Consider the following 25529-nt stretch of genomic DNA (forward strand, 5'->3'; position numbering starts at 1 on the left):
GCACATTGTGGACCATATGAATGAATGGATGAATGGATGGATGGATGGATGGATGGACGAACAGACGGAAGGACAGATGAATGGACAGAACAACATACAGACTAACAAAAGAACGAATAAATCGGTTGTCCAACCCAGTCCAGAACTAGGTGGGAGGTAACGATCAGGGTACGTCTGGATATGCTGGATGAGTGGGTGGCAGCACTCGGCGCTCCGTCGGAAGAGGGTGCTGCAAGGAGGTGGGGTGAGGGCAGGGTAATTGGGAGTTGGAAGTGGGGGACCAAGGGGGTGGGCATGCGTCGGCCGTGCCCGGGGGCCCTAGCGGCAATCCTGCGCGAATTTCGCTTTCGCTTTGGGCCAGGCCGGAGGCGGCGGGGCCGTCCCCAACGCCTGCGGCGGGGCACCGGGGAGTTAATCCGAAAGCGCCGCAAGGCCCCGCGGGCTGCTCTCCGCGAGTCACCGAGAGGCTGATGTAGAGAGAAAGCAAGCAAGAGACCAGAGTCCGGGGAAAGTCCTGCCGCGCCTCTGGACAATTATAAATATGTGACTCCCCGGGCCGCTTCCCAACCACCGCCCTCACCTGCAGCGTCCAGCGGTCCGCGTCCAGCTGCTGGCTCGGTGTCCGCACAGCGCTAGGCTCAGCAATGCGTACCCCGCACAGTGAGTAGCCCGGCAGCCCAGACGGGGCTCGAGTGGGGAGGGCCGGCAGCACGGGAAGAGGAGGCAGAAACTTGCTACAGCTAAAGAGAAGCTGAAAACAATCAGCTGGTTTCAGTAGAGGAGAAAGAAGGGGTTGGAGGGAGACTTAATTGCTTGCTTTCTATGCATTAGAACAGACATTGTCTCTTTTGATCTTGAAACAGCCCTTTGAGCTATAAGTATCATTATTACGCCCACTTCACAAGTGAGAAACTGAGGTCCCACCGGGATGGTTTCTTGGGTCCCTCAGCTGCACCTCCAAGAGGGCAGATCCCAGCCAATTTCAAAATGAGGCTTTGATACCCTACTCTTCCCAAAACACTGGGCCAATCACTTCACCACCTGGCCTCAGTTTCCCATTTAAGTGGAGAAATTTTCTGGCTGAGCTTTGATTCCAGCACCCTTGTCTGAGTTCATTGGGACTTCCTTGCCGTGAGTTGGTTTCTAACCCTAGCACAAAGCACTGCCTTCCAAGAGCTTAAATCATCTCTCAGATGTTTAAGGAAGATTCTTATATGGTGGTGGGAGGTTGGCGCCCAGAGTCAGTTGGGTGAAGATAACCAGAATAGTTGGATGGTAGAGGGATGCTAAATCAGGTGGACCACCTCAGCCAACCCCCCCCCCCCATTCCCACCCAGACCTCCTCCTTCTGGCCACCCTGGTCCTCCTACACCACCTCAGTTTGGCCAGGAACCTTCCCACAGCCACAGCAGACCGAGGAATGTTCCAGTGCCTCAGTCGCTCCCAGAACCTGCTGAGGGTCATCAGCGAAACGCTTCAGAAGGTGAGCTTTTCAAAGGCCTGTTCCCACATTGCAGCCTCTTTAGAGAAGGGCTTTTGCAAACCCCTGGTCACCTGAAGGGACTGCAGGGAAATTGTGGAGGTTTATCAGAAGCTGTCAAGAGAGGAAGAGGGTACTTTACAAATGGCCCAACTATTAGCTAAGGAGTCTCAATGAAATTGTCTCCAGAGAAAGCAAGAGTGGTAATAAATTATCATGGCATTCCTTTGGGCTGTGTCTACACAGAGGACAGTGAGTATTTACAGTGTTCCCTGTAGCCTGCCAACAGAGATGGAACTGTGTCAGGCCCATACTTTCTGACACTGATCAATTCAGGAAACGGTGGTTAGGTGCAGCCTCTGTGCTCTAGGGGCTACGGTGAATCAGACTTGCCCTCAGCCACTCACCAACATCCAACAGAGGACTCAGTGCGGTCAGCAAAATGCAGTTCAGAGAGCCTGGGACAGTGCCGTCCAGCTTTCATTTTCTAGGGAGAGGATTATCTAATCTTATTTAAAGTTCCACTCATTTTTTTAGGTTTTATTTTCCTTTCATAAAAGAAAAAAATGTTTTTTTTTTCTTTTAAAAGTGCTCCAATAAAAGATTGCTTTTGCTGCAATGAGCCGTTTTCAAAAATGTCCTTTTGCTTTCCTGCTCTCTAGTAAATCTTTCTTGAATATTTTTAGCTTTTTGTTTTATGAGTGTCTTAAACTCAGAGCTATAAGGCCTCCTGAAAGAATGTTTTTTCCCCTTATCTTTAATAATGTGCTGGCAATTGCCCTTTACAGTGCAATCAATCTTAATTAAAAAGGTGACTCACCAAAGGAAAACTGCAGATAATTGCTTTGATTCCTGAAGATTCAATGTGGATAAAATTTAGGAGCTGCAGTTTAAATAGGTGCTTTAGATGAAAAAGCTGACTCTTCTATTCCCACATGGAACACTTAAAGGTCAAAGGATTGCAGAATTCAATTTGATTTTTTTTATATATATCATTCCCGTGTCAAGTTTGGCAAAAGAAATAGCTGGCTGTTGCAGAAAACAGGTGGCCAGTGCGTGCCATTCGCAGGTCACACACCCAGCACACGGATTTGTCATTTGGCCTATGTCTTTTATATTTTCTTTTGATTCTTTTTAAAGTGAGAGGAATGGAGATGGACAGACTCCTGCATGCGCCCCAACAGGGATCCACCTGGAAACCCCCAGCTGGGGCTGATGCTTGAATCAACGAGGTATCATCATCTGACCAGGGATCGAACTGGGACGTCCATATGCCAGGCTGACGCTCTATCCACTGAGCCAACTGGCCAGGGCCTTTTGATTTTTTAGTTTGATGCTATTTTATGGAAGTGGACTTTCCATAAAAGAATCTAGATTTTCAGCTTCTCTTGAAAAGATCTGAATAGCTACAGCCATGGGCCCACATTCCCAAACCTAACTTTTTACAGTCTGCTGAATCTGGTGGCTCCCAGGTCTGTGTGAAAACTTCCAGGAATAAACAGTGTATTTGTTTTCTGTGGCTACCCTAACAAATTAAACAACATGAATTTATTCTCTTACCTCCCTGGAGGTAAGAAATCCAAAATGGGTCACACTAGGCTAAAATCAAGGCTATCAGCAGAGCTGTGTCCCTTTCTGGAGACTAGAGTAGACTGTGTTTCCTTAACTTTTCTAGCTTCTGGAGGCTGTCCATGTCCCTTGGGATGTGGCTCCTCCCATCTTCAAAGCCAGCAACGGCCAGTTGAGTCTTTCTCATGCTGCATCACTCTGACAACGACTCTTCTGCCTCCCTCTTTCACTACTAAGGATCCAGTGATTACATTGGGCTTACCCAGATGATCCAAGATAACCTGTTTTAAGGTCAGCTGACTAGCAAACTTAATGGGTAATGTAACAGATTCTCAGGTTCCAGGGCTGGCAGATCCATTTGGTGGTGTGTGTCGGGGGAGTCATTCTGCCTGCCACAGACAGGAATTTTACTCCTGGTCCCAAACATGTTCTGCACTCCCAAGTCTTGCTGCCCGACTCTGTAGTGCCCTTGGCCTGAAATCCTCCCTCTGTCTGCCAGCATTCTAACTCTACAATGGCCAATGTCCCAGCTCTGGTGCAGCCTTGGCTTCCTTTCCACTCCCTCCTCAGAACTGTCACACCCTGCTCAGCTCTTCTCACCTGAACACACGTCTTCCAGTCTGGGCACTTGCCTGTCACCTCGGATGAACCTGGAGTTCTGAAGGGCACAACATAGTCCTCCTCTTTGTTGTTTCTTAGTACTTAACCCAGTGCCTGGCACACATCAGACTTAGTGAGTGAAAAACAATCTAGATTTTCAATCAAAAAGTCATCAACTTCTTAAGATAAATTTTATAATTATACTCAACAGTGCTGTACAAGGTTTTCACAAGATGTCATCTTTGTGTGTGTGTACCACAAATTAAATCTCAACTTGTCCTTAGGGTTGCCTGTTTGTCATATCCATCAATTTGTGACCTTAACGGTTCCCCTTTAGAAGTTATAATTGAAATATATATATAGCCATAAACCACAGGCACTTTGGCAAAAGAGAAAACATTTTCACCAGAAGCAAGTGTCATAGTGTGGTATAGATGCTGATTTGCACAGCCTGTTGAAATGATTTATAGTGTTTATACAATGGAAAAACATGTTACCCAGGAAAACACATCCTAAGAGCGAAGGGAGAGGAGGGAGGGACAGAGGGTAAATGATCTGTTTCCTGTTGTTTTCTGAAGAGCTTGAGTTTCCTGTAAGGTCAAAGATACAGAAGTCAAGGGCAGCCAGCTCTGGCTCCGCTGGCCCCCAGGGAATGGGGAGCCAGGGATCTTATTAATATTATAAAGTGGGTTTCTTTTGTTTCATACAGGTCAGTGAGACTCTAGAATTTTACTCCTGCACTTCTGAAGAGATCGATCATGAAGATATCACAAAAGATAAAACCAGCACAGTAGAGGCCTGTTTACCACAGGAATTAACCATGGTATGGACGATACTCCTCCCAAAGCACAATACAGTTAAAAGCTGCGTTTTAAACTTTACCTTCTTACAAAAATGGGCATGTTTCTGGTCTTTACTGTCATGAAACTCTAACAGGTCCCACTTCAAAGTTGGAGGTGAAAAAAATTTATAAGAACAGATTTGGTTTTTCAGAATATGACTATACTTAACACCACTGAACTGGACACTTAAAAATAGTTAAGATGGAAAATTTTGTTATGTTTTTTAACCTCAATAAAAAAAAAGATATGTTTGAGAAGAAAAGCCAGAAAATGTTATATTAATACTATCTTTGATCTGTGATATTTTTTCTAGAATGAGAATTGTCCGGGTTCCAAAGAGATCTCTTTCGTAACTGTAAGTTGGAAAATTAAGTTTCAGTCTAGCCTGACCTGTGGTGGCGCAGTGGATAAAGCATCGACCTGGAAATGCTGAGGTTGCCAGTTCGAAACCCTGGGTTTGCCTGGTCAAGGCACATATGGGAGTTGATGCTTCCAGCTCTTCCTCCTTCTCTCTGTTTCTCTCTCTCCCTCTCTCTCTCCTTTCTAAAAATGAATAAAATTAAAAAAAAATAAAATGTGTTTAAAAAAAAAGTTTCAGCCTATTTTATGAATTTATACCATTGATGTCTGATTTTTTTTTTCTTCTAGAATGGGAGTTGCCTGGCCTCTGGCAAGGCCTCTTTTATGATGGTGAGACATAAGTTCTTTCCTCAGATGCAATGGGCAGGGGAAGAAAACATCTTTAGCTCATATCAATAGTTTCTTTCCTATTTTGTCATGTCGTCCAGACCCTGTGCTTTAGTAGTATCTATGAGGACTTGAAGATGTACCAGGAGGAGTTTAAGGCCATGAATGCAAAACTTTTGATGGATCCTAAGAGGCAAATCATTCTGAATCAAAACATGCTGGCAGCTATTGATGAGCTGATGCAGGTAAGACCTTCTTCCTATCAGTGAGAGAACCTTTCTTATTCTGAGATAGCCAGCAAGGGCCCCTAATGGAGAGGTAGACAGTCAGCCCTTTCTGGACTGGGAGAGGCCTAAAATCCCTATTTTAAAGCCTCTGTGGAGCTATGGCCTCGAGGGTGTCCTCTAGAGCAGTGGTTCTCAACCTGTGGAGCTATGGCCTCGAGGGTGTCCTCTAGAGCAGTGGTTCTCAACCTGTGGGTCATGACCCCGGCGGGGTCACCTAAAGCCATCGGAAAATACATAATGCATATCAGGTATTTACATTCCGAATCATAACTGTAGCAAAATTACAGTTATGAAGTAGCCACCAAAATAATTTTTTTGGTTTGGGGTCACCGCAACATGAGGAACTGTATTGCGGGGTCACAGCATTAGAAAGGTTGAGAACCACTGCTCTAGAGCAAAAGCAAACATGAGCAGATCACATTTAGAAAAGCAGCCATCCATCTATTGACCAAGTAGTATGCACCAGGCTCTCTGCAAATGTTTTCATACATTTTCTTCCATTGTCCGGTCTGTACAACCATATCAGGTCTGTACAAGAGAGGAAACCAAAGCTTAGAGTTAGCCACTTGTCCAGGGTCACACAGCTTGTGTAAGTGGCTGCGCCAGTATTTAAGCCTCCATCAAAGGGATTCCACTACACTTCTTGCTCACTTCTAAAGTCTCCTAGATGTGCATGTGGGGGACCAGCATGCACATCTGCAAATATTGGTAGAGACAACAAGCAGGATAGTGCCTGGGTATGACCCATTCTGAACCAAAATGTGAATGAAATAAAAGAATGACATCATCTGGGGATAGCCACAATGTCACTCATAGACAAGAATTTGCCTTATAATTTCTAAATCATTGTAGCACACAGTGCTAATACAAAACGTAGAAACATTCACATAAGAAAGAGCAGGGTGACTACCTTCGTGACCAGGGCACAGGATAAAAATGTGTCAGAAATCATTGCCCAAAGAGGAATCTTTCCTTCTTTCTTTCCTCTTTCCTTCCCTCCCTCCCCGCTCCTCCCTCCCTCCTTTTCTTTCCTTCCTTTCACCAAATTATTTATTTGAAAGGCACTGAACATCATGCTGCAAGTATCAAAAAATGTTCCTATCTACCTACAGAGCTATAGATAATAATTTTGTTTTCAGATAAGAGTTGGGTGGTCTGGGCCCTGGAATCAATTCTATCAGTAATCATACAACTATGCCCAAGCCCTCTGTGCCTCAGTTTCTCACTCTGTAAAATGGGAGGACTTTATCCATCCTATCTTTCTTCTAGGCTTTCTAGAACAAATAGAATTATTGATCATTGTGAAAATATAAGGTTACTTACTTCGAGTTATCAAATCAAAGGGCTAAAACTGGGAGGTCTATTACCAGGTTTATTTATCTGACACAAAGCAATCTTTGGAGTAAACAGGTCTGTTGCCGATAGTTTTGATCAATAGCAATCCATCATATCCCTGTTCTAAAAAGGGCGTAGCTTCCTAATGTAACATTTAAGAATCTCAGCAGATGTCATCTTAACAGAATTATTCCTTTCTAAAATGCAACTTATGATTATCTCAACTACTTTAAGGGTCTCTTCAGTGCTCACTAAAGATACATAAGCTTGGATAATAAGAATTCCTCCTCAGGTTCTGCCTGGCCCTCTGGCTGGGGGTAGACTGGGTTGGGTTTAGATGTTGTAAGGGAGTGGGTTGCAGGCTCTGAGATGTGTGTTGGCTTTCCCCATTTTTATGGGTGAATGTTTTAATTTTGGAATACCATACATGTCATGTTCATTACTTGCTCTCCTAGGCACTGAATTTCAACAGTGAGACTGTGCCACCAAGACCTGCCATTGGAGACCTGGATTTTTATAAGACGAAAGTCAAGCTCTGCATCCTTCTTCAAGCTTTCAGAATTCGTGCAGTGACTATCGACAGGATGATGAGCTACCTGAGTTCCTCCTAAAACAGCGGAGCTCTCTCCTGACCTTGAAGTCATTTTTTATAAAAATCTGAACCAGAGAAATTTTTATAGGGTGTGGGGGAGGTGACGGCTTGAGCTAGTCCTACTTAAGCTAGCAGTGTTCATGTTGTTTATAGTTCACATTTACTATGGATAAATTATTTTAAAGTTTTCATGAGCAAATTGCTAAGGAGGAAAATTTTCTTCATTGAATGTTTTTCTTTTTTAATGGAAGAGCATGAATTTATAAGTTATTTCTATACCGAAGTGTTTGTTGAAACACTCAAGCATAATTTATTTGGAAATATTTATTTATGTAATTTTGTGTGCATGATAGCATGTAAACTTTTATTTATTTGTTATATTTATTAAAATATTTATTTTCAAATGGATTTGAGAACAATGCCATATGTTCTAAAAATAAAATGGTTGAATTAAAGTCATTCTCGTATTTCTCTGATATCAGTGGGATATTTTAAGTATTAAGATACACATTGTAGGAAAACAAAACTCTGATGAAATTTGAACAAAATTACCTTGAAAGATTGGAACAATATTCTTACTCATTTCCTAATTAATCAAATACTTTAAAGGGCTCCTTGTTGGGCTACATATGTTTTAATGCTGAGGTCCTCGAGTGAGTTACTTTAGTTTTGTTCAACATCTGAATCTAAACTACATTAACCTGTTTTTCCCTGTTAGCCACAGCCCTATTAACATGCTGTGCATTATTAGACAAATACATTATATCCTCCAACTTGGAAAAATGTCATTCAGAGGCCTTTCAGTTAAATTATTCTCATTTTCATGACCCTTTGGGCTCTCAGGGGAAAGTTGTTTCTAAATTACAATGAGAAAAATTCTCATTGTAAGCTAATGTAGCTTTAAATTCTATAGAATTTCTGCCTGAACCAATGGGTAATTGCCTTGCTTTGGCTGAACAGATGTACTCTGAATGACCCAAATATTAAATTCCATCTTTTTTATTCTCTAAATCAGTGGTTTTCAACCTTTCTAATGCTGTGACCCCACAATACAGTTCCTCGTTGCGGTGACCCCAAACCAAAAAATAATTTTGGTGGCTACTTCATAACTGTAATTTTGCTACAGTTATGATTTGGAATGTAAATACTTGATATGCATTATGTACTTTCCGATGGCTTTAGGCGACCCCGCTGGGGTCGCAACCCACAGGTTGAGAACCGCTGCTCTAAATCATGTGAATTTTAAGATTCACCTGACAGAATAACACATCATTTTAGTACTCTGATAATCATATTTCTATTATGAAAAGTCTCTAAGCAACAAAATATCTAGAGAGCCCCCACCATGTGAACCCTCCCCACCAGGTCCCAATTGGTATCCTTGTGAATGAACTGGGAGGAAATGTGTTTGGCCAATCCAGGTTCTCATTTATGTGACTTTCTTATTTTCAGATTCTCACCATACTGGAAAGAAATCATTGGACACTAGATCCCATCACATACCTCCTTTTCTTCAGGGACTACATGACCCACAGGTGATTCAGACAAGAGTTCCTTGCCTTTAAATGTAGGGCTTGGGGTTTCAGTGGCTTTGATTGTGGGAAGAAGAGCTTGATGGCTTGATGGGGCTGGGACTGTAGAGTTGCTGCCACCCCTCACACAGAATGGTGACTTGTCTCTTATCTGCGCCCAAATAAAGGAGAGGCCCTGGCCAGTTAGCTTAGTTGGTTAAGAGCGCCATCCTGAAACATGGTTGAGGGTTCAATCCCCACTCAGGGCACACATGGGAAGCAAGCAAAAAATGCATGACTGATTGCAACAATAAATGTTTCCCTTCCCCCTCTCTAAAAATCAATAATAATTAAGCTCTGGCTGGATAGCTCGGTTGGTTGACACGTCATCCTAGAGCATGGGGGTTGCTGGTTCGATTCCTTGGTCTGGGTACATACAGGAGCAGCTCGATGTTCCTGTCTCTCTCCCTGCCTCTTTCCCCCACTCCACCCCCCCAAAAACAAGGAGAGGCAAGCAGGTGGCCCATTCTATGGATTGGGTTTATGCAGAATACAAGGGTTACTATTGTTTATAAAAAGTACCAAGACATATGCTTCAAAAATATGACCAGCCAAGAAATGTCTTCACAACTAATCAGCTTTCATTACATGGTCAGTTTTCCACTTTTTTTCTCTACATCTGGGACTGCAATTTATAAGTTGTATAACGTGAGCACGTTGTTTCAACTTTTCCATTTCCATTTTTAAGAATAAAAGATAACACTAGAACTCGCCTCAAAGGACAGCGTGAGGGTTAAATGGAACAACTTACCCAAACCACTCTCAATGGCCTGGCAAGTAAAATGTGCACAATAAATGTGAGGGATTTCTGGAAAATTTTACTTGTTATTGGGCTTGGTGACCAGGCCAAATTGGTTGAAACCTCTTTGCTACTATTACCTGTGAAATTCAGAAAAACTGTAGGCCCTGTTTCCCAGTGCTCTTGCGAGGATTAAATGACAGTCCAGTGTGGGCATCTAGTCAGTGCTCAACAGAGACTGTTTTAAATTGTTAAGACTGTTTGCTTCAAGACCTAAGTAACCAGGACGCCCCTCCACAGTGCTTGGCATTATTGTGGGACTTGATAGTAGGCTGTTTGTGGCAAGATACAGGGCCCAAGGGCAGAGTCCTTGCCTTCACAGTGCAAAGAACAAAGGGTGGGGACCAAAGTCCTCAGTAGGATGGAGGTCCCCTAAAAATATTCCCCACTTCTAGCCTATTAGAAATTCATTTGACTGATAAATTATTTTAAAAAGTAAACAGTGAGTGTTTCTCAAACATGAGAATGACTTAATCAGAAACTTAACATGAAAACCAGCTGACAGCTTTCCCTCTGAGGGCCCAGAACTTTGGGGAACAGGGACAGTTCTAGGGAGGGATCTAACCAGACAGCAAAAAGTGAGTGCTGGACAACTCAAGACATGCAAAAGGCCTTAAATACCCTAAGGAGGAAGGAGAACATAGGGACAAAAACGGACAAACACCAGCTTGGTCCAGGCCAGCCCTGCAGACCGTGTGTCACCCTGGCCTATTCAGTTATTGTCCATGTTTGAGAACTACACATTTGGTGGTAGAGAGCATAATTTTGGTTTCCCAGTTTAAGGCAAAGTGCATTAAATATTGCTATGGACTGAATGTCTGGTTCCCCCTAAAACCCATAAGTTGAAGCCCTGATCCCTAAAGGGATGGCATTTGGAGATAGGAACTTTAGGTTGTTAGTTAAGTCATAAACATAGAGCCATCATGATAGGGTTAGTGCCCTTATCAGAAGATACTCAAGAGAGATATCCCCCACCCACCACCTTGTGAGGACAGTGACAAAGTGGCTGTCAGAAAATTGGGAGTGTCCCAGCCTGTAGATGCCAACACTGTGCCCTTTGGTCTCTTGTATTAAGGTCTTAGTAAGTCATGGGACACTTTCATCTTAAGTGTACAAATACCATCAGTTCTTGTGTATCTCCTCTCCTTCACTACCCTCAGGGTAGGAAACGTCATGCCATTCAAGCATGTGTCCTTAGGCGCAGGCACTCAAGAATGGTGGAGAAAGGCAAATCTCATGAGTTCCCACTTGTTTTTCATTTCTTTTTGTAATTGAGGAAGAAAGTTTTCATGGTTTTTAGAATCAAATTATTTCCAACTTCAAAAATGTTAAAAATTGGCCCTGGCTGGTGGCACAGTGGACAGAGCATCATCCCAGAGTGCTAAGGTTGCCAGTTTGATCCTGGGGTCACCAGCTTGATCCCTAGTCAGGGCACGTATGAGAAGCAATCAGTGGGTCCACAACTGAGTGGAACAGCAAGTTGATGCTTCTCTCTTTCTCTCTCTCCCCTCCCTTCCACTCTCTCTCAAAAAACAAAACAAAAAACAAATCCACATTAAAAACTGTAAAATGTACGTGCTTGTTTGGTTCAAAACAATTAAACATAATTACATTGGGGGGCATTCAAAATTCATAAGCCTGTTGATTTAAATAATTGATATATCTACAGTTTAGGATTATGGGGTTGCTATCCTTCAGGTGCAATGTACCTACACACCACACTGGTGAGCTGGGATGTCTTCACCAGACGTCTTAGAAACAATCTTCTGGATGATAGTTTGAGAGACTCTAGCAATCACCTCATCACCTCATCAGCTGGTTTCCACACTGTCCCTGATAGGAGTGGGTTGGGGGTGTCAGCTGGGCTCCTCAGTCATCCCTTAGTAGCCCCCAGAACCGCCCTCACCACCAGAGCAGCACCACTTTTGAATGCTTGGCCAATACGGGTTCCACGTAAGATTTCCTTTCACAAATGGCTTCTACAGCAAAGGAAAAGTTAAACATCTCCTGAACTTGTCCAAGTTCCTCCTTGCAGTTAGGTTTTTATAAGGAACAAAACCATGTTTTAGATTTCTCAACCTGCTTAAAAATAAACACTGCTCCCAACACAGACAGTGTTTTCTATATACGAAACTCATGCCAGAGGTCACAGCAGGCAACAGGGACGAGCCTCTACAGGAACCACACCATGCAGTGACCACCTGGATCTCAGCCCCAGGAGAGCCCAAGGGTAGAGCCGGCGGTCCCGGGTCTGGGGCAGGAAGAACTTCAGAACTGCACTCTGAATCCAACCTCAGGCTCTCCACTTCAGCGGCAACAGCTACAGCGCCATTATCCCTGCTCACGCTGCAGCTGGAGAAGACGCAACCCCAGCAGTAACTCCCCGGGTACCCAGAGGGCGCTGCTGCACCCCAAAGACTTCCGGCAACTGTGCAAACCACCACCCTCCTGAGAACATGGGCACAAACTGGCAAATACAATGGCCTCTTCAGAAACAAGAGCGAAATAGTGCTTCCTCGTGACAAGGCAGGGGAGGAAACTTCTGCCCTAAAGCAATACAGTAAAAGAATAAAATGAGCTTCAAACGTGCAGGAAAGTTCCAGTAGAGCCACATAGACAAGGAACTAATGTGAGTCCACCTGATTTAACATAAAAATAGACCTTTCCCATCACTGGGAGTGAAAAATAAAGCACCCTCATAGTGAGACGGGTTAAGGGTTCTCCTGAACCTGTGCAAACCTTGGGGTGTACTAATTTATTTGCAGTTACATGCACACAGCCTCAGGAACTCGACACAAAACAATATCCAGTTATGGTCACAGCAACTGAAAAATATGATGCTGTAAGAAATTACTCATAAGTAAGAACACAAGAAGCCACGTTTGCACTGTACAGATGCAGACTTATTTTCCTTCCCTTCATCCACAGCATGAAAAAAGGTTGAAAATTGTTAGGAAAACAGCTTATATACAAAGCACCTCTAAAATTATGCTTTTCTTGGAAAAACAACATAAAAAATAAACATTTAAACATTCAAGTCCTTTAAGTAGTTTATTTATACTTCTGAATGTTAAAACTCCATGTATTTCCTAAAATATAGTACAATTAAAAAAACTCATTAAAGTGACACAGATTTGAATTCCACAGGATCCCTGACAATTAAAAAATGTTATTCCCTATAAGGTAAATCTGTTCTTCACAGGCAAGACTATAGTTAAAGTGTGTTTCTCTGATTAATTCATTGAGATTTATTTTACTCTCCAGCTAATGTAGACAGGAAGACTAATGGTAATTTATACTGTCTTTAAATAAATTAACAAAACATATCCAAAATGTTAATCACCACATGCATGATTTTGGGAGAGTGACTATCTATAAATACATACCAAAAAACAAAAAAATGACACTTCACCAATTATCAAGAGCCAATGTGACCCATTACTCCCTAGAGCAAGTCTTCTTCAAGAAGAGATGACAGTTTTCCCTTAGTCCTGCTAAGCCAAGGCTATCTCCGATTGTATTCCCCCCCTCAGAAAATAAATGACACCAGGGTGAAAACAAAAAAATATAGTGTTAGCCCAGTGATTTCAGAAGGCTGATGAAAACTGCTGCAACTCTAACAACCAGTAAGGTGAGGAGATCCCCTCCGAGCGTGCTGATCATCAACACTATGATGGGGAGAGGACTCCATTCCTTTCTAACCACTCTAGGACCAGCTAACACGATTGGGTTTAACGGTTTAACAGACCACTTGCCAGACAGCTTAGTAATGACAGATTATATCCCACATAAAAAATACATTGCACCTGGGCACATGGGTCTGTCCCTGTGGAATCTAAAAGAATGAGAACCTCTCATTATTAATGTCAATGTGATAAAAGCTAAACTGAATTGATGCAAGTTTAAGTACAGCATTGTTTAATTGCTAAAAAGTGTTTCAAAGACTTGATAGGAATTTCATAGTCCATAGACTCCAAAAAGAAAATTACAACATATCCCACCTCCCTGAGTCGCATCATTTGAAGCACCCTTTGTAATTATACCTGTTGGGGAATGGGCAGAGGGATGGTGCAAGCAGGATGTGCCAAAAAAGAAAAAAATCTTGATATTATAGAGCTGTTTTCTTCCTCAAGTTTTCCAAAATGTTACATTCTTTGCCCCTGGATAGTGTGAGCTATGGAAGGGCTGTCTGCAGACAGCCGCTGCCAGACTGTGAAGTTCAAGGTCTCATCAAGTCTATATCCAGTGACCGGCTGAAATGGTGTTTTGCATATAAAAGTTCCTGAGGCTTCTTTTTTCAATTCATCTTCCAAATTTCATATTGCCTATAAGAAACCTGGCACAATAGAAAATTAAATAAATTCAGGAATTCACTGCTGGGAGAAAGAGGAGAAGCTCTGAAATAAAATCACCTATTTTAAAAAAAGAACTCCTGACCATTGCTGAGCTTTCCTGAGCTTAAGAGAAGCCACTGTAATGTATAAAGATACAATGATTACAAGATACCAAAACATCCTGATAAAAATATAAAGTTTAGCCATCAACCATGCAGTTTGGCTCCAAGAGGGCAAAAATATTGGTAAATTTTAAGGGGTTTGTCCGTTTTTAACTCACAGAGGATATTTTTTCCCCTAATGAATAAGGGGATTGGGCTAATAAGTTTTTATGATCCCTTTATTGGTAAAATATGTCACCAACACTCATGTATTTCTAATGTCAGTGAGGTCAGAAGCAGATAAAAACACACAGCAAAAAGACCCCAAACAACAACCCATTATAAAAAGGTTTGAGATAGATTTCCTGAGCCTCCCTTTGAGGGAAGACCCCAATATTTGGTTATCACAGTGCAGTATGGCCACTGTTGTCAACAGGCAAAAGCGCCCACATGCAAATAAGCAGATTCACACACGCTGGCCTCAGTAATTCACATAATTTCAACATATCTAAGAACAAGAATGATAAATTTGATTTTGAAACTAGACATTCTAGGCTGACTTGTGTTGGGCGTGGTGGATAAAGTGTCGACCTGGAATGTTGAGGTCTCTAGTTTGAAACTCCAGGCTGTCCTGGTCAAGACACATATAAGAAGCAACTACTACGAGTTGATGCTTCCAGCTACTGCCCCTCTCCCCTTTCTCTCTTCTCTCTAAAAAAATAAAATTAAACAACAAAACAAAAAAAACTAGCTATTCTATTTGCTCAAGGCTTCTGCATCCAAAGTGCACAGAGGGAGTTAAGGAACCTTGCCCATCATCTCTGAAAGTATCCTGAGAGATCACCAAAAGCTTGTGCTTTCATGTAAACTTTTGGGGTGTTTTACACACTTTTATACCCTCTTTGGAATAAAAAGTCAAACAGCATTCCAAATAAAAACCTTTCTCTGATTTATTGAGGGTTCTAAGAAGTAATACTGAATTTGTTAACAATGGTGACAATATAAAACAATAAATGTTAAACCTTGGATATAATGAAATCAAAACCACAAGAAAGGGCTTAAAAACAAAGGAAAGGAACCCTGTAGATTTTTTGGATTGAGACTAGAAAACAACACCCTTCAGCTTCCCCGCTCAGCTTTTTCCCTTCCCCTCTAAGCCATTTGAGGCTCAGTGGTGCCACCCAGTGGACTCCCCAAGCACTGCTTCAGAGCCAGACAAGGCCCAGCAGGCTCAACGGTAGCTGTAGCTACCAGTTACATCTCAAGTACGATAATGACATTCGTATCTACTCCTTACTGAGCCTTGCTACCTGCCTGAAGCTTTACATGCATTACCTCTTTTTATCCTCACAACAGACCAGGACATAGAAGTTTCTGCATCTATCTGATAGATGGGAACAGACAAGCCTTAAGTGAGGTTAAGAATTTGCTCAGTCTCAAAGCCAGCCAGCACTTGAGCTAGGATTTGAATGCTTCCTCTGACTCCACGCACAAATCGTCTTTACTTAGGTTATGGCAGCCCACAAGCTTACTGCCATATCTGCATAATAACCTGAACCCAGCTTATAAATAAACAAACAACACATTCCACAGTAGAAACTTTCTATTCACAAAGACATGGCTTCATTCCAAGTAAATGACTTTAGGTAATTGCCTGCTCACCTTCCAGCACATCTTGGACTTCAACTGAGACGTTTTTCAAGCAGTTATACAAATTCTGGACTGTGGCATTGCCCTGATTCTTTTCTTGCCACCTCTTCAGCATCCTAAACTTAGAAATTACGATGTCATCTTCCTTCTCCCGAATAGCATCAATATCGCTGATATCCAACTCCAGGTTGGCAATGGCAATTCTTATCCACTCCTTCCCCAGCTTCCCAGCAAGAGTGATCAACTGAGCGTCTGTTAACAAGGTCTGTGTTCCATCTGAAAGCAGATGAGGACTTCTGGAGCTCCTCTCAACACTTCAGTCATGTATAACTTACTTACAATATATTCTCTTGCCATTAAAAACGGCACTATAGCCCTGGCCAGTTGGCTCAGTGGTAGAGCGTCAGCCTGGCGTGTGGGAGTCTCGGGTTCGATTTCTGGCCAGGGCACACAGAAGCGCCCATCTGCTTCTCCACCCCTCCCCCTCTCCTTCCTCTCTGTCTCTCTCTTCCCCTCCCAAGGGGGAAGAGAGAGACAGCCAAGGCTCCATTGGAGCAAAGTTGGCCTGGGCGCTGGGGATGGCTCTATGGCCTCTGCCTCAGGCACTAGAATGGCTCTGGTTGCAACAGAGCAACACCCCAGATGGGCAGAGCATCGCCCCCTGGTGGCCATGCCGGGTGGATCCTGGTTGGGCGCATGTGGGAGTCTGTCTGACTGCCTCTCTTTCCAGCTTCAGAAAAATACAAAAAAAATAAATAAAAAATAAAATAAAAAAATAAAAATGGCACTATATTTGTAACTGACTTTAAAATATATTTAAATGCCAAAACACAACACAAAAACAACCCCTGCTTTCCAAAATATCTTAACGACTATCTGAAAGGGAATGCTTTCATATAATAACATTAATATTATATAATTAATAATAATTATGAGTGAGACATTTAAAAGTAGCACACATTAAGTTAGAATAAAAAAATTAGGTACCAAATTTATATGGCTCAAAAAGAAAAATGCAAGCTTTGCCCTTGTCCATCTGTGTCTCTCTCTAAATGTCAGCAAGAGATATGAAGTCTCCATTATGCCATCTCCTGGCATTAACAGAGAAACACATTCCCCAGCAAGGTCATGGGATGGTATTCATAGTATCTGTTGATCTCCAAGAAACAGTGTCATAATCTTGGAAGGGCATGTATCTGTCAATGCAATCCATTGGCCCCATAAAAAAATGTTAGTCATACCATTCAACTAGATTTTCGAAAATCACTTTGTGCTATGATGCAGCCAAGCTCACAGGTTGCAGAGTTTTGGGTAACAATCCTAGAGGCATTACAAATACCGGAGAAGACATTAGAGGACTCCTTCAGGACTGTAACACCTCTGCTCTAAAGACATCGATGTATTAGTGAATCTAATATGTGCACTCGGACCCTTTCCCACTGCAGTTTCCTCTAACTCTAGACTGAAGAATGGGTTCTTGAAGATGGCCTGCCCCCCCTAGTGGTTTGCCGATAAATAGCCGACTGCTCCTAGCTCTCAAAACTTCTATCAGTGAAAACTACTGCAGTCATCCCACTAAATTAAAACTAAAAATCTACACCACAGAAAACCTATATACTCGGACATTCTCAAGACCATCCCTAAACTCACTGAATCAAACTCTAAGCCTAAATTTTAACAAGATCTCAAAGTGATTCTGTGAAGGTTGAATGCTGACCACATTTTTAAAAAGCAATCTCACATACTGATTTTGAAAACTACCAGGCTAGTAACTGGGTATCTCAAAGAATGTTGCATAAACACCTAAACAAACCAACAAAAATCTTTATTAGTTTATTTAGATCTTCCAAAAAGGTTGGACATCTTTAATCCTTCTAAGGATTTTAATTCTATTTCTAGTTACTTGATATTGGAGCTATTTTTAAATAGCCGGATAACTTGATGACTATAGCTAATAAAACTGTACTGTATTGTACACTTAAAATTTGCTGAGATCATAGATGTTCTCCCCACTAAAATGAAAAGTAACTCTGAGAAGATGATGGATGGGTTAATTAACTTGGTTGGCAAATATTTCACAATGTATATGTATATACCAAATCATCAAGCCATGCACTTTAAATACATACAATTTCCTGTCAATTATACTCAATAGAACTGGAAAAAACTGTATCTCAATTTAGACTTTAAAAAAATAATTCCAGAATCTCACTTATTTTAGTGTTGACTTAAAAAAAATAACAAACATTTCTATAGTGATACATAGTAAAGTCATACGTATGTCATCCTCACAGCCTTCTATCTACTCTAGAAAGTAAAGAATTTATTTCACTTTACAGTGTGTCTGCTTTTAGAGATTTATACCTTCTTATAGTAACAGTAAAAAGAAAAGGTACTTTGACAAAAGGGTTAATTAGGACAGTTATGTGAGGTCCTTGAGTGCTTGAGGCACTGTGTCATATAATTTAAGTCTGGGTTTTTAAACTTGGATTTTTGAATTCTTGCTGGACTTGCATTTTGAACTACAAATACCATCTTCTGGTTCCTTAGAGTAGGGTTAAATGTTTTAAACTTCTATTGTATTTTCACCACTGTTGAGCCTTGGTCTCTGCCACTTAATTGAAAGAAATTAAGATGAGATCTGCCTCTAACAACCCAGCTGGAGGGGTTCCATCTGGAAATAGCTAAGAAGTATGAGGCCGAAGAATGCACACATGGACATTACACTTCCATTCATCCCAGCAACACTCACCATCCTCTACATAAAGGCTACGGGAAGGTCAAGATGGACAGCAATATTAATACCTACCCTTAAGGGTTATAAGGGCCCCCTCCCCCCCAGTGCTGCTGAGTAAAGGGGGGGGGGGGGGCGTGGCATCAAACTGGAGAGACAGGCGGGGCAGACCAGGAGGGCCCTCTCCCGGGGCTGAGGAGCTGGAACACGAAGCATGCACAATTGGGATGTGGTTCTGCTGAGAACCCAGGTTCACGTTGACGGGGGACCAGGGAAATAATATATAGCTGCTGATGACACTGTAACAAACCTGAAGTATCAACCTGCTTCGTTCTTTTACCAGGGACCTCGTCGTCAGATTGAGCAATACTCATTTGAAGTGGTCGCTTCTTACCTTAAAAAAATAAAATCAACAAATTGACTTTCCATTATGTTTATTATTTTTGACCCACCTTCAATCTGGATTTTTAAAAATTTATTTATTGACTTTAGAGAGAGGATGGGGTTGAGGGTAGAGGAAAAAGAGAAACATCAATCTGGTCCTGTATGTGCCTGGGGATCGAACCAGCAACCTCTGCACTTCTGGGTGATGCTCTAACTAACTGAGGGATAGATCTGCCAAGCGATGTATCTGGCCAGCGCATCAATCTGGATTTTTTTTTTTTTAAAGATCATCATTCAGGTAGAAATCAATTGAAAATAGATTCTAAGGTTATTCAGATGATTAAGAGAGTTACAGAGCAATTAAGAAACCCTTAATGTGACCACCTTTGCGTAGCAAAATAAAAATCCTAGCAGATGAAAGGAATAGCAAAGTGGGTGAAACTCACTTGCTGTCTAGTTACTGCACTTACCAGTTCTGCTTTTCTGACTCTGGTCATGTTGAACCCAGTCACCTGTTAAAGTACAATAGACATCACTTAGAAAAAGTGGCATGAAGACTATACTTTCAGGGATCACTTCTATAGTCTGAAAAAGTGGCATGAAATTAGAATGAAAGAAATCAATTTGTGAAAGTGTGTGAGGCTCTAGTCTTGGCAACCTCCCAGAAGCTCATCTATCAGTTTGGGGTTGTACTTGGTAGGTACGCAAATGCACTGGGCTGGAATTTTTCAGATAAATAAGTAATCCTTCTGACAGGTCTTGTAGGGCAAGTGTTTCCCAATTCAAGTCCTCTGCATACCACTGTCAGGATTTCTGCCATGCCCATAAGCCAAGTAAAATGTTATTTACTCAGTATTTCTTTAAATCTATAACTACTGTGAATCAAACACTGGGATCACCTGCCATATGGAGAAGGAAGCCATAAAAATAAACACTTAAGCCTGACCAGGCGCGGGCGCAGTGGATAAAGCATCAGACTGGGATGCAGAGAACCCAGGTTTGAGACTCCAAGGTCACCAGCTTGAGTGTGGGCTCATCTGGTTTGAGCAAAGCTCACCAGCTTGGACCCAAGGTTGTTGGCTCAAGCAAGGAATTACTTGGTCTGCTGAAGGCCTGTGGTCAAGGCACATATGAGAAAGCAATCAATGAACAACTAAGGTGTCGCAATGAAAAACTGATGATTGATGCTTCTCATCTCTCTCCGTTCCTGTCTGTCTGTCCCTATCTATCCCTCTCTCTGACTCTCCCTCTGTCTCTGTAAATAAATAAATAAATAAACACAAAAATTTTTAAATGTAGTTTTACGTACTCCACCAAAACAATCTCACACATTTTCATGCTGTACTTCAGAGAACACTGTACTTATGGTTCTTTCAGGACACATCACTGAGATTCACTACCACCTTCCTCATATGAAATTTAGCCCCTGATCTGAGTTATCTATGTTAGTGAAGATGCCTTAATAGTGATGACTAATCTCAATTAACCAGTAGCTGAAGCCAAAAATAGCCAATAATAGAGACCAGAACATCTTACATTGTGGTTAAGTATTATATTAGTAAAGGAGTTTCACCAAAAAAAAAACCCCAAAACAGAAAAACAAAACCATACATAACAAGATGCCTTATGAAGAAAGAGGTCTTTAAAACCAAGAAAGGTATTCTTAGTCCAGAATAACATCTGTTATTCAGTTTGCTACATGCTATCTCTATAGCATTTGTTTTGATTAAAAAGTAACATCTTTCAGGTTCATTTATTTAATCAAACTAATGAATACCAAGAAAAACAATATAATTCTCAACACAGAGTCCAACTGGACTTTTTACAGGTAATTTTATCTTGGATAAATAAGAGGGCCTGTTTCAAAATGGCTAACATAAGGGTATAATATTGAGAATAAGAATCAATCACATCTAACGAAAAGGCTCATGCTTGAGCTAGAACAGAGGATTCCACAGGTTTCATTTCTGGAGTATAAAGACATGATAGGAAACACGAGAGTCCACATGTAACCCAATGGATACAGATGAAAAGAACTACAAAAAGATTCCAATGTTGTTCCGGTGATAAAGACCTTTACAGAACACTTAACAGATCCTTGATGTTATCACATGGGTATAGCAAAATAAAAATCTGAAGGACAAAAGAAATAAAAGAATGGTTACAATCCCTTTACCGCCTAGCTGTTGGCACGGGTCACTTACACTGCTCTTCAGAATGACACAGTAGTCAACACAGGACTGCGTGGGATACTGGGCAAGAGTTAGGGCATCAGAGGCCGAACTGCAATTGATGCAAAGGTCATTTCTATAACAAACATGTGGCACTGGCAAGAGGGCCTTCAGTGCCATCTGTAGATAAGGGTGCTACAGTCACAAGTGGGTGAGAAGACTGGCCCACAACCCCACGTGGAGCTAGTTAATTCTACAGCTGAAACTAGATCACATGACCTTACTCCCAAACCACTGCTTCTGCCTTCCTTTTGGCTCCAAAATGTGATCACTACTCACATGTCTGTTGTTCTAAAAAACACCCTTCAAGTAGAACTGGAGGTCAAACTCAGATCTGCCTAAGGAAGAGGTGTCCCCTGAGATGCCCCTCTCCAGAGGGAGTCCCATGGGTTACAGCCTTCTCCCACTTCTCCCAGAGCAGGAGAGGATGTTAACGAGGGTTGTCAGAGGGCTTCCCAGAACCAAAATACTGAATGGGAAATGCGGTCCCACAGCAGAGCTGTAATCACACAAAGCGGGAGCTATTAGTTGAAGACCCAAGAGGCAGTCAGCAAGGAGACACGTAATAGCTAAAACACAGGTCCTCATCCAGGTCACAGAAGAGACTGTGTCACAATACCCCTAAGTCACATTAAATGATCTGAGATCTGCCTGACTGGTGGTGATGCAGTGGACAGAGCATCGACCTGGGACACTGAGGTCCTGTGTGAAACCCTGAGGTTGCTGGCTTGAGTGTGGGCTCACTGTCATGGTCCCAACATTGCAGGCTTGAGCAAGGGGTCACCGACTTGGCTGGAGCCCTCTGCTCAAGGCACGTAAGAAAAGAAATCAAAGAACAACTGAAGTGCAACAACTATGAGTTGATGCTTCTCATCTCTCTCCCTTCCTGTCTCTTTCTCTGTCTCTCTCTTGCTAAAAAACAAACAAATAAACAAACAAAAATCCCCTGAGATCTAAACCTCAGAGGGATAAGAAAAAAACCCCAACTAGACTGGCCAAGCCCCTCCACAGCGGGAAGCCTCGGCACTCACACTGGAGCACCGGCTGACCTCCAGGGACCCAGCGCCGCGGCCTGGGAGCCAGCACCCATTGCATCTGTTCCAGAGCTGCAGCCCTTCTCTCATCAGATTTTACAAGTTATGATGATGGTGGGACAATGTGCTTGCACCTCCACCCTCACCCCCATGAATCAGTCTCCATTTAAGACGCAGACACTCACACTCTCTCAGCGTCGCTTTCCACACGATGTCATCGGAGTCCATCTCCACCAGCACTAGTTTAAACTCCACTGGGCTCTCCAAGTAAACTTCAATATAACTTTTCAGTTTTAAAAGCGAACCATCCAGAAATTCAAATTCCTTTAAAGAACATATTTTTTTTTAATTGAAACATTTTGTTCATTATAACATAAAATATCAACCAACCAATGATGTCTATTAGAGGGGTTGATGCTTGCTTAAATGCTCACTGACATCTTGACCTTGGAATTCCCACTCCTGAATCACACACTTTCTTATTCTCTTGCTTCTAGCCCCGCTGCCCCTTGTTCCAATCTCCTCTGCTTCATTTTCCTAAAGCTGAACTTTTCAGCCCTTCCCTGATTTCATGTTTCATGTTCCCAAACTAGAATGTGTGCTCACCCACCAGCTGCCCTTCCATAAGTGCTTTTAAACTCCTCACCGTCTTCTGCTTCGATCATTCTACAATCTGGAATAGACTCAACACTTACAGACTTCGCTGAGTGTTTTATCCACACTCCCCCACTGAACACACCACCTTCCCCCACTAAATCCTTTTTGCTATTTTCTGGATAAAAAATCTCAGAGAAGCAAACTAACTTGCCCAACTTCACATCTAGGTAGTGGAAGAACTCAGCGTGAATCGCACCTTCTGACTCCAAACTGTGACCTCGCCCCACAACACAGACTGCCTCCCCTCTTCCATCTCCATGTCTCCAGGCTGCCTAGTGAGCCTGGACGGGAATGTATTTTTAAAAAGGATAGGCATACCTTGTTTTACTGCACTTTGCAGACATTATGCCCTTCACAAGTTGACTGTGGCAACCCTATCAGTGCCATTTTTTTTACAGCATTTGCTCACTTCATATCTCTTTGTCACATTTTGGAAATTCTTGCAGTATTTCAGACTCTTTCATTATTATTATATTTGTAATGGTGACTGGCAATCGATGATGATCTTTGATGCTACCACTGTAATTGTTTTGGGGCATCACAAACTCAGCAGATACACATGTGTTCTGACTGCTCTACCACCTGGCTGTTCACCCATTTTTCTCCTTCTCCTCAGGCCTCTGTTCCCTGCGACATAACCATACTGAAAATAGGCCAACTACAAGCCAAAAATGGCCATTTAGTGTTTAAGCTAAAGGAACAGTGTTGCATCTCTCACTTTAAGCCAAAAGCTAGAATTAATAAGGCTTAGTGAGGAAGGCATGTTGAACACTGAGACAGGCTAAAAACTAGGTCTCTTGTGCTGATTAGTCAGGCTCTGAATGCAAAGGGAAAATTCTTGATGGAAATTTAAAATGCTACTCTGGTGAACATACGAATAATAAGAAAGAGAAACAGCCTTATTGCTTGCTGACATGATCAAAATTTTTGTGCTCTGGATAGAAGATCAAATCAGTACAACATTCCCTTAAGCCAAAGCCTAAGCCAGAGCAAGGTCCTAATGCTCTTCAATTCTGTGAGGCTGAGAGAGGTGAGGAAGCTGCAGAAGAAAAGTCTGAAGCTGGCCCTGGCCGGTTGGCTCAGTGGTGGAGCGTCGGCCTGGCATGCAGGAATCCCGGGTTCGATTCCCGGTCAGGGCACACAGGAGAGGTGCCCATCTGCTTCTCCACCCCTCCCCCTCTTCTTCCTCTGTCTCTCTCTTCCCCTCCCGCAGCTGACGCTCCATTGGAGCAAAGATGGCCCGGGTGCTGGGGATGGCTCCTTGGCCTCTGCCCCAGGCAACAGAGCGACGCCCTGGAGGGGCAGAGCATCGCCCCCTGGTGGGCGTGCCGGGTGGATCCCGGTTGGGCACATGCGGGAGTCTGTCTGACTGTTTTTCCCGTTTCCAGCTTCAGAAAAAAAAAAAGAAAGAAAAGTCTGAAGCTGGCGGAGATTTAAGGAAAGACGTGGTCTCTACAACATAATAGTGCGAGGTGACACAGCAAGTGCAGATGAAGGAGCGGCAGCAAGTTATCCAGAAGATCTAGCTGAGATAATTAATGAAGGTGGCAACACTAAACAGATTTCCTTTTTCGTTTTAAAAAAAATTTTTTTAAATTTATTTTAGTGAGAGATTAAGGGAGAGATACAGAGACAGGAACACTGATCTGCTCCTGTATGTACTCTGATCAGGGAACAAACCGGCAACCTGTGCTTTGGGATGATCCTCTAACCTACTGAGCTGTCTGGCCAGAGCTTCACAGATTTTCAATGCAGACAAAACAGTCTTGTATTGGAAGATGATGCCATCTAGCACTGACATGGCTAGAGAGAAGTCAATGACTGGCCTCGAAGTTTCAAAGGACAGCTGATATTCTTGAAAGGGGCTGAGGCAGCTGGTAGCATTAGGTTGAAGCCAATGCTCATTCACCATTCTAAAATCCCAGAGCCCTTAAAAACTATGCTAAATCTTCACTGGCCGGTTGGCTCAGTGATAGAGTGTCGGCCTGGCAGTGCAGGAGTCCCAGGTTCGATTCCCGGCCAGGGCACACAGGAGAAGCGCCCATCTGCTTCTCCACCGTTCCCCCTCCCCTTCCTCTCTGTCTCTCTCTTCCCCTCCTGCAGCCGAGACTCCATTGGAGCAAAGTTGGCCCGGGCGCTGAGGATGGCTCCATGGCCTCTGCCTCAGGCACTAGAATGGCTCTGGTTGCAACAGAGCAATGGCCCAGATGGGTGGAGTATCGCCCTCTGGTGGGCATGCCGGGTGGATCCTGGTCGGGCGCATGTGGGAGTCTGTCTGACTGCCTCCTGTTTCCAACTTCAGAAAAATACAAAAACAAAAACAAAAACAAAAAACTATGCCAAATCTACTCTGTGCTCTAGAAACAGAACAACAAAGCCCAGTTGTCAGAACATCTGTTACAGCATGGTTTACTGGATATTCGAAGCCCACTGTTGAGGCCTACTGCTCAGAAAAAAAGATTCCTTTCAAAATCTTATTGCTCATTTACAATGCACCTGGTCACTCACGAGTTCTGATGGAGATGCACAATGAGATTAATGTTTTCATGCCTGCTGATACCACATCTGTTCTGCAGCCCACAGATCAAGGAGTAAAATCTTATTATTTTAGAAATCTATTTCCTAAGCGATAGATGCCATAG

General features: G+C 42.6%; 2 protein-coding genes across 2 annotated transcripts in view; one reads left to right on the top strand and one right to left on the bottom strand.

Annotated features, from left to right (window-relative positions):
- Positions 1-267: 267 nt before the first annotated feature.
- On the top strand, positions 268-7668 carry IL12A (interleukin 12A). The gene is made up of 7 exons (XM_066259052.1): positions 268-660; positions 1338-1483; positions 4359-4472; positions 4805-4846; positions 5140-5181; positions 5280-5423; positions 7256-7668. The coding sequence occupies exons 1-7, from the start codon at positions 645-647 to the stop codon at positions 7409-7411; spliced, it is 660 nt and encodes a 219-aa protein (XP_066115149.1). The 5' UTR covers positions 268-644; the 3' UTR covers positions 7412-7668.
- Positions 7669-12798: 5130 nt separating this feature from the next.
- Positions 12799-25529, bottom strand: part of LOC136322409 (caspase recruitment domain-containing protein 8-like) — a 53518-nt gene continuing 40787 nt past the window's right edge. Inside the window, exons 14-18 of the mRNA XM_066254428.1 lie at positions 22416-22554; positions 19436-19477; positions 18892-18975; positions 15860-16123; positions 12799-14098 (exon numbers count right to left, since the gene is read on the bottom strand). Coding sequence (XP_066110525.1) covers positions 14088-14098; positions 15860-16123; positions 18892-18975; positions 19436-19477; positions 22416-22554 — 540 coding nt within the window. The 3' untranslated portion in view covers positions 12799-14087. The remainder of the gene's footprint in view (positions 14099-15859; positions 16124-18891; positions 18976-19435; positions 19478-22415; positions 22555-25529) is intronic.

Source organism: Saccopteryx bilineata, chromosome 2 (genome assembly GCF_036850765.1).
Source record: "Saccopteryx bilineata isolate mSacBil1 chromosome 2, mSacBil1_pri_phased_curated, whole genome shotgun sequence".
In the NCBI taxonomy this organism is placed as follows: domain Eukaryota; kingdom Metazoa; phylum Chordata; class Mammalia; order Chiroptera; family Emballonuridae; genus Saccopteryx; species Saccopteryx bilineata.

Excerpts from the sequence above, each read along its gene's own strand:
- IL12A (XM_066259052.1), top strand. Across the intron at positions 4,847-5,139 it reads AAGAGATCTCTTTCGTAACT|AATGGGAGTTGCCTGGCCTC; the intron begins GTAAGTTGGAAA and ends TTTTTCTTCTAG. Across the intron at positions 5,182-5,279 it reads GCAAGGCCTCTTTTATGATG|ACCCTGTGCTTTAGTAGTAT; the intron begins GTGAGACATAAG and ends CATGTCGTCCAG.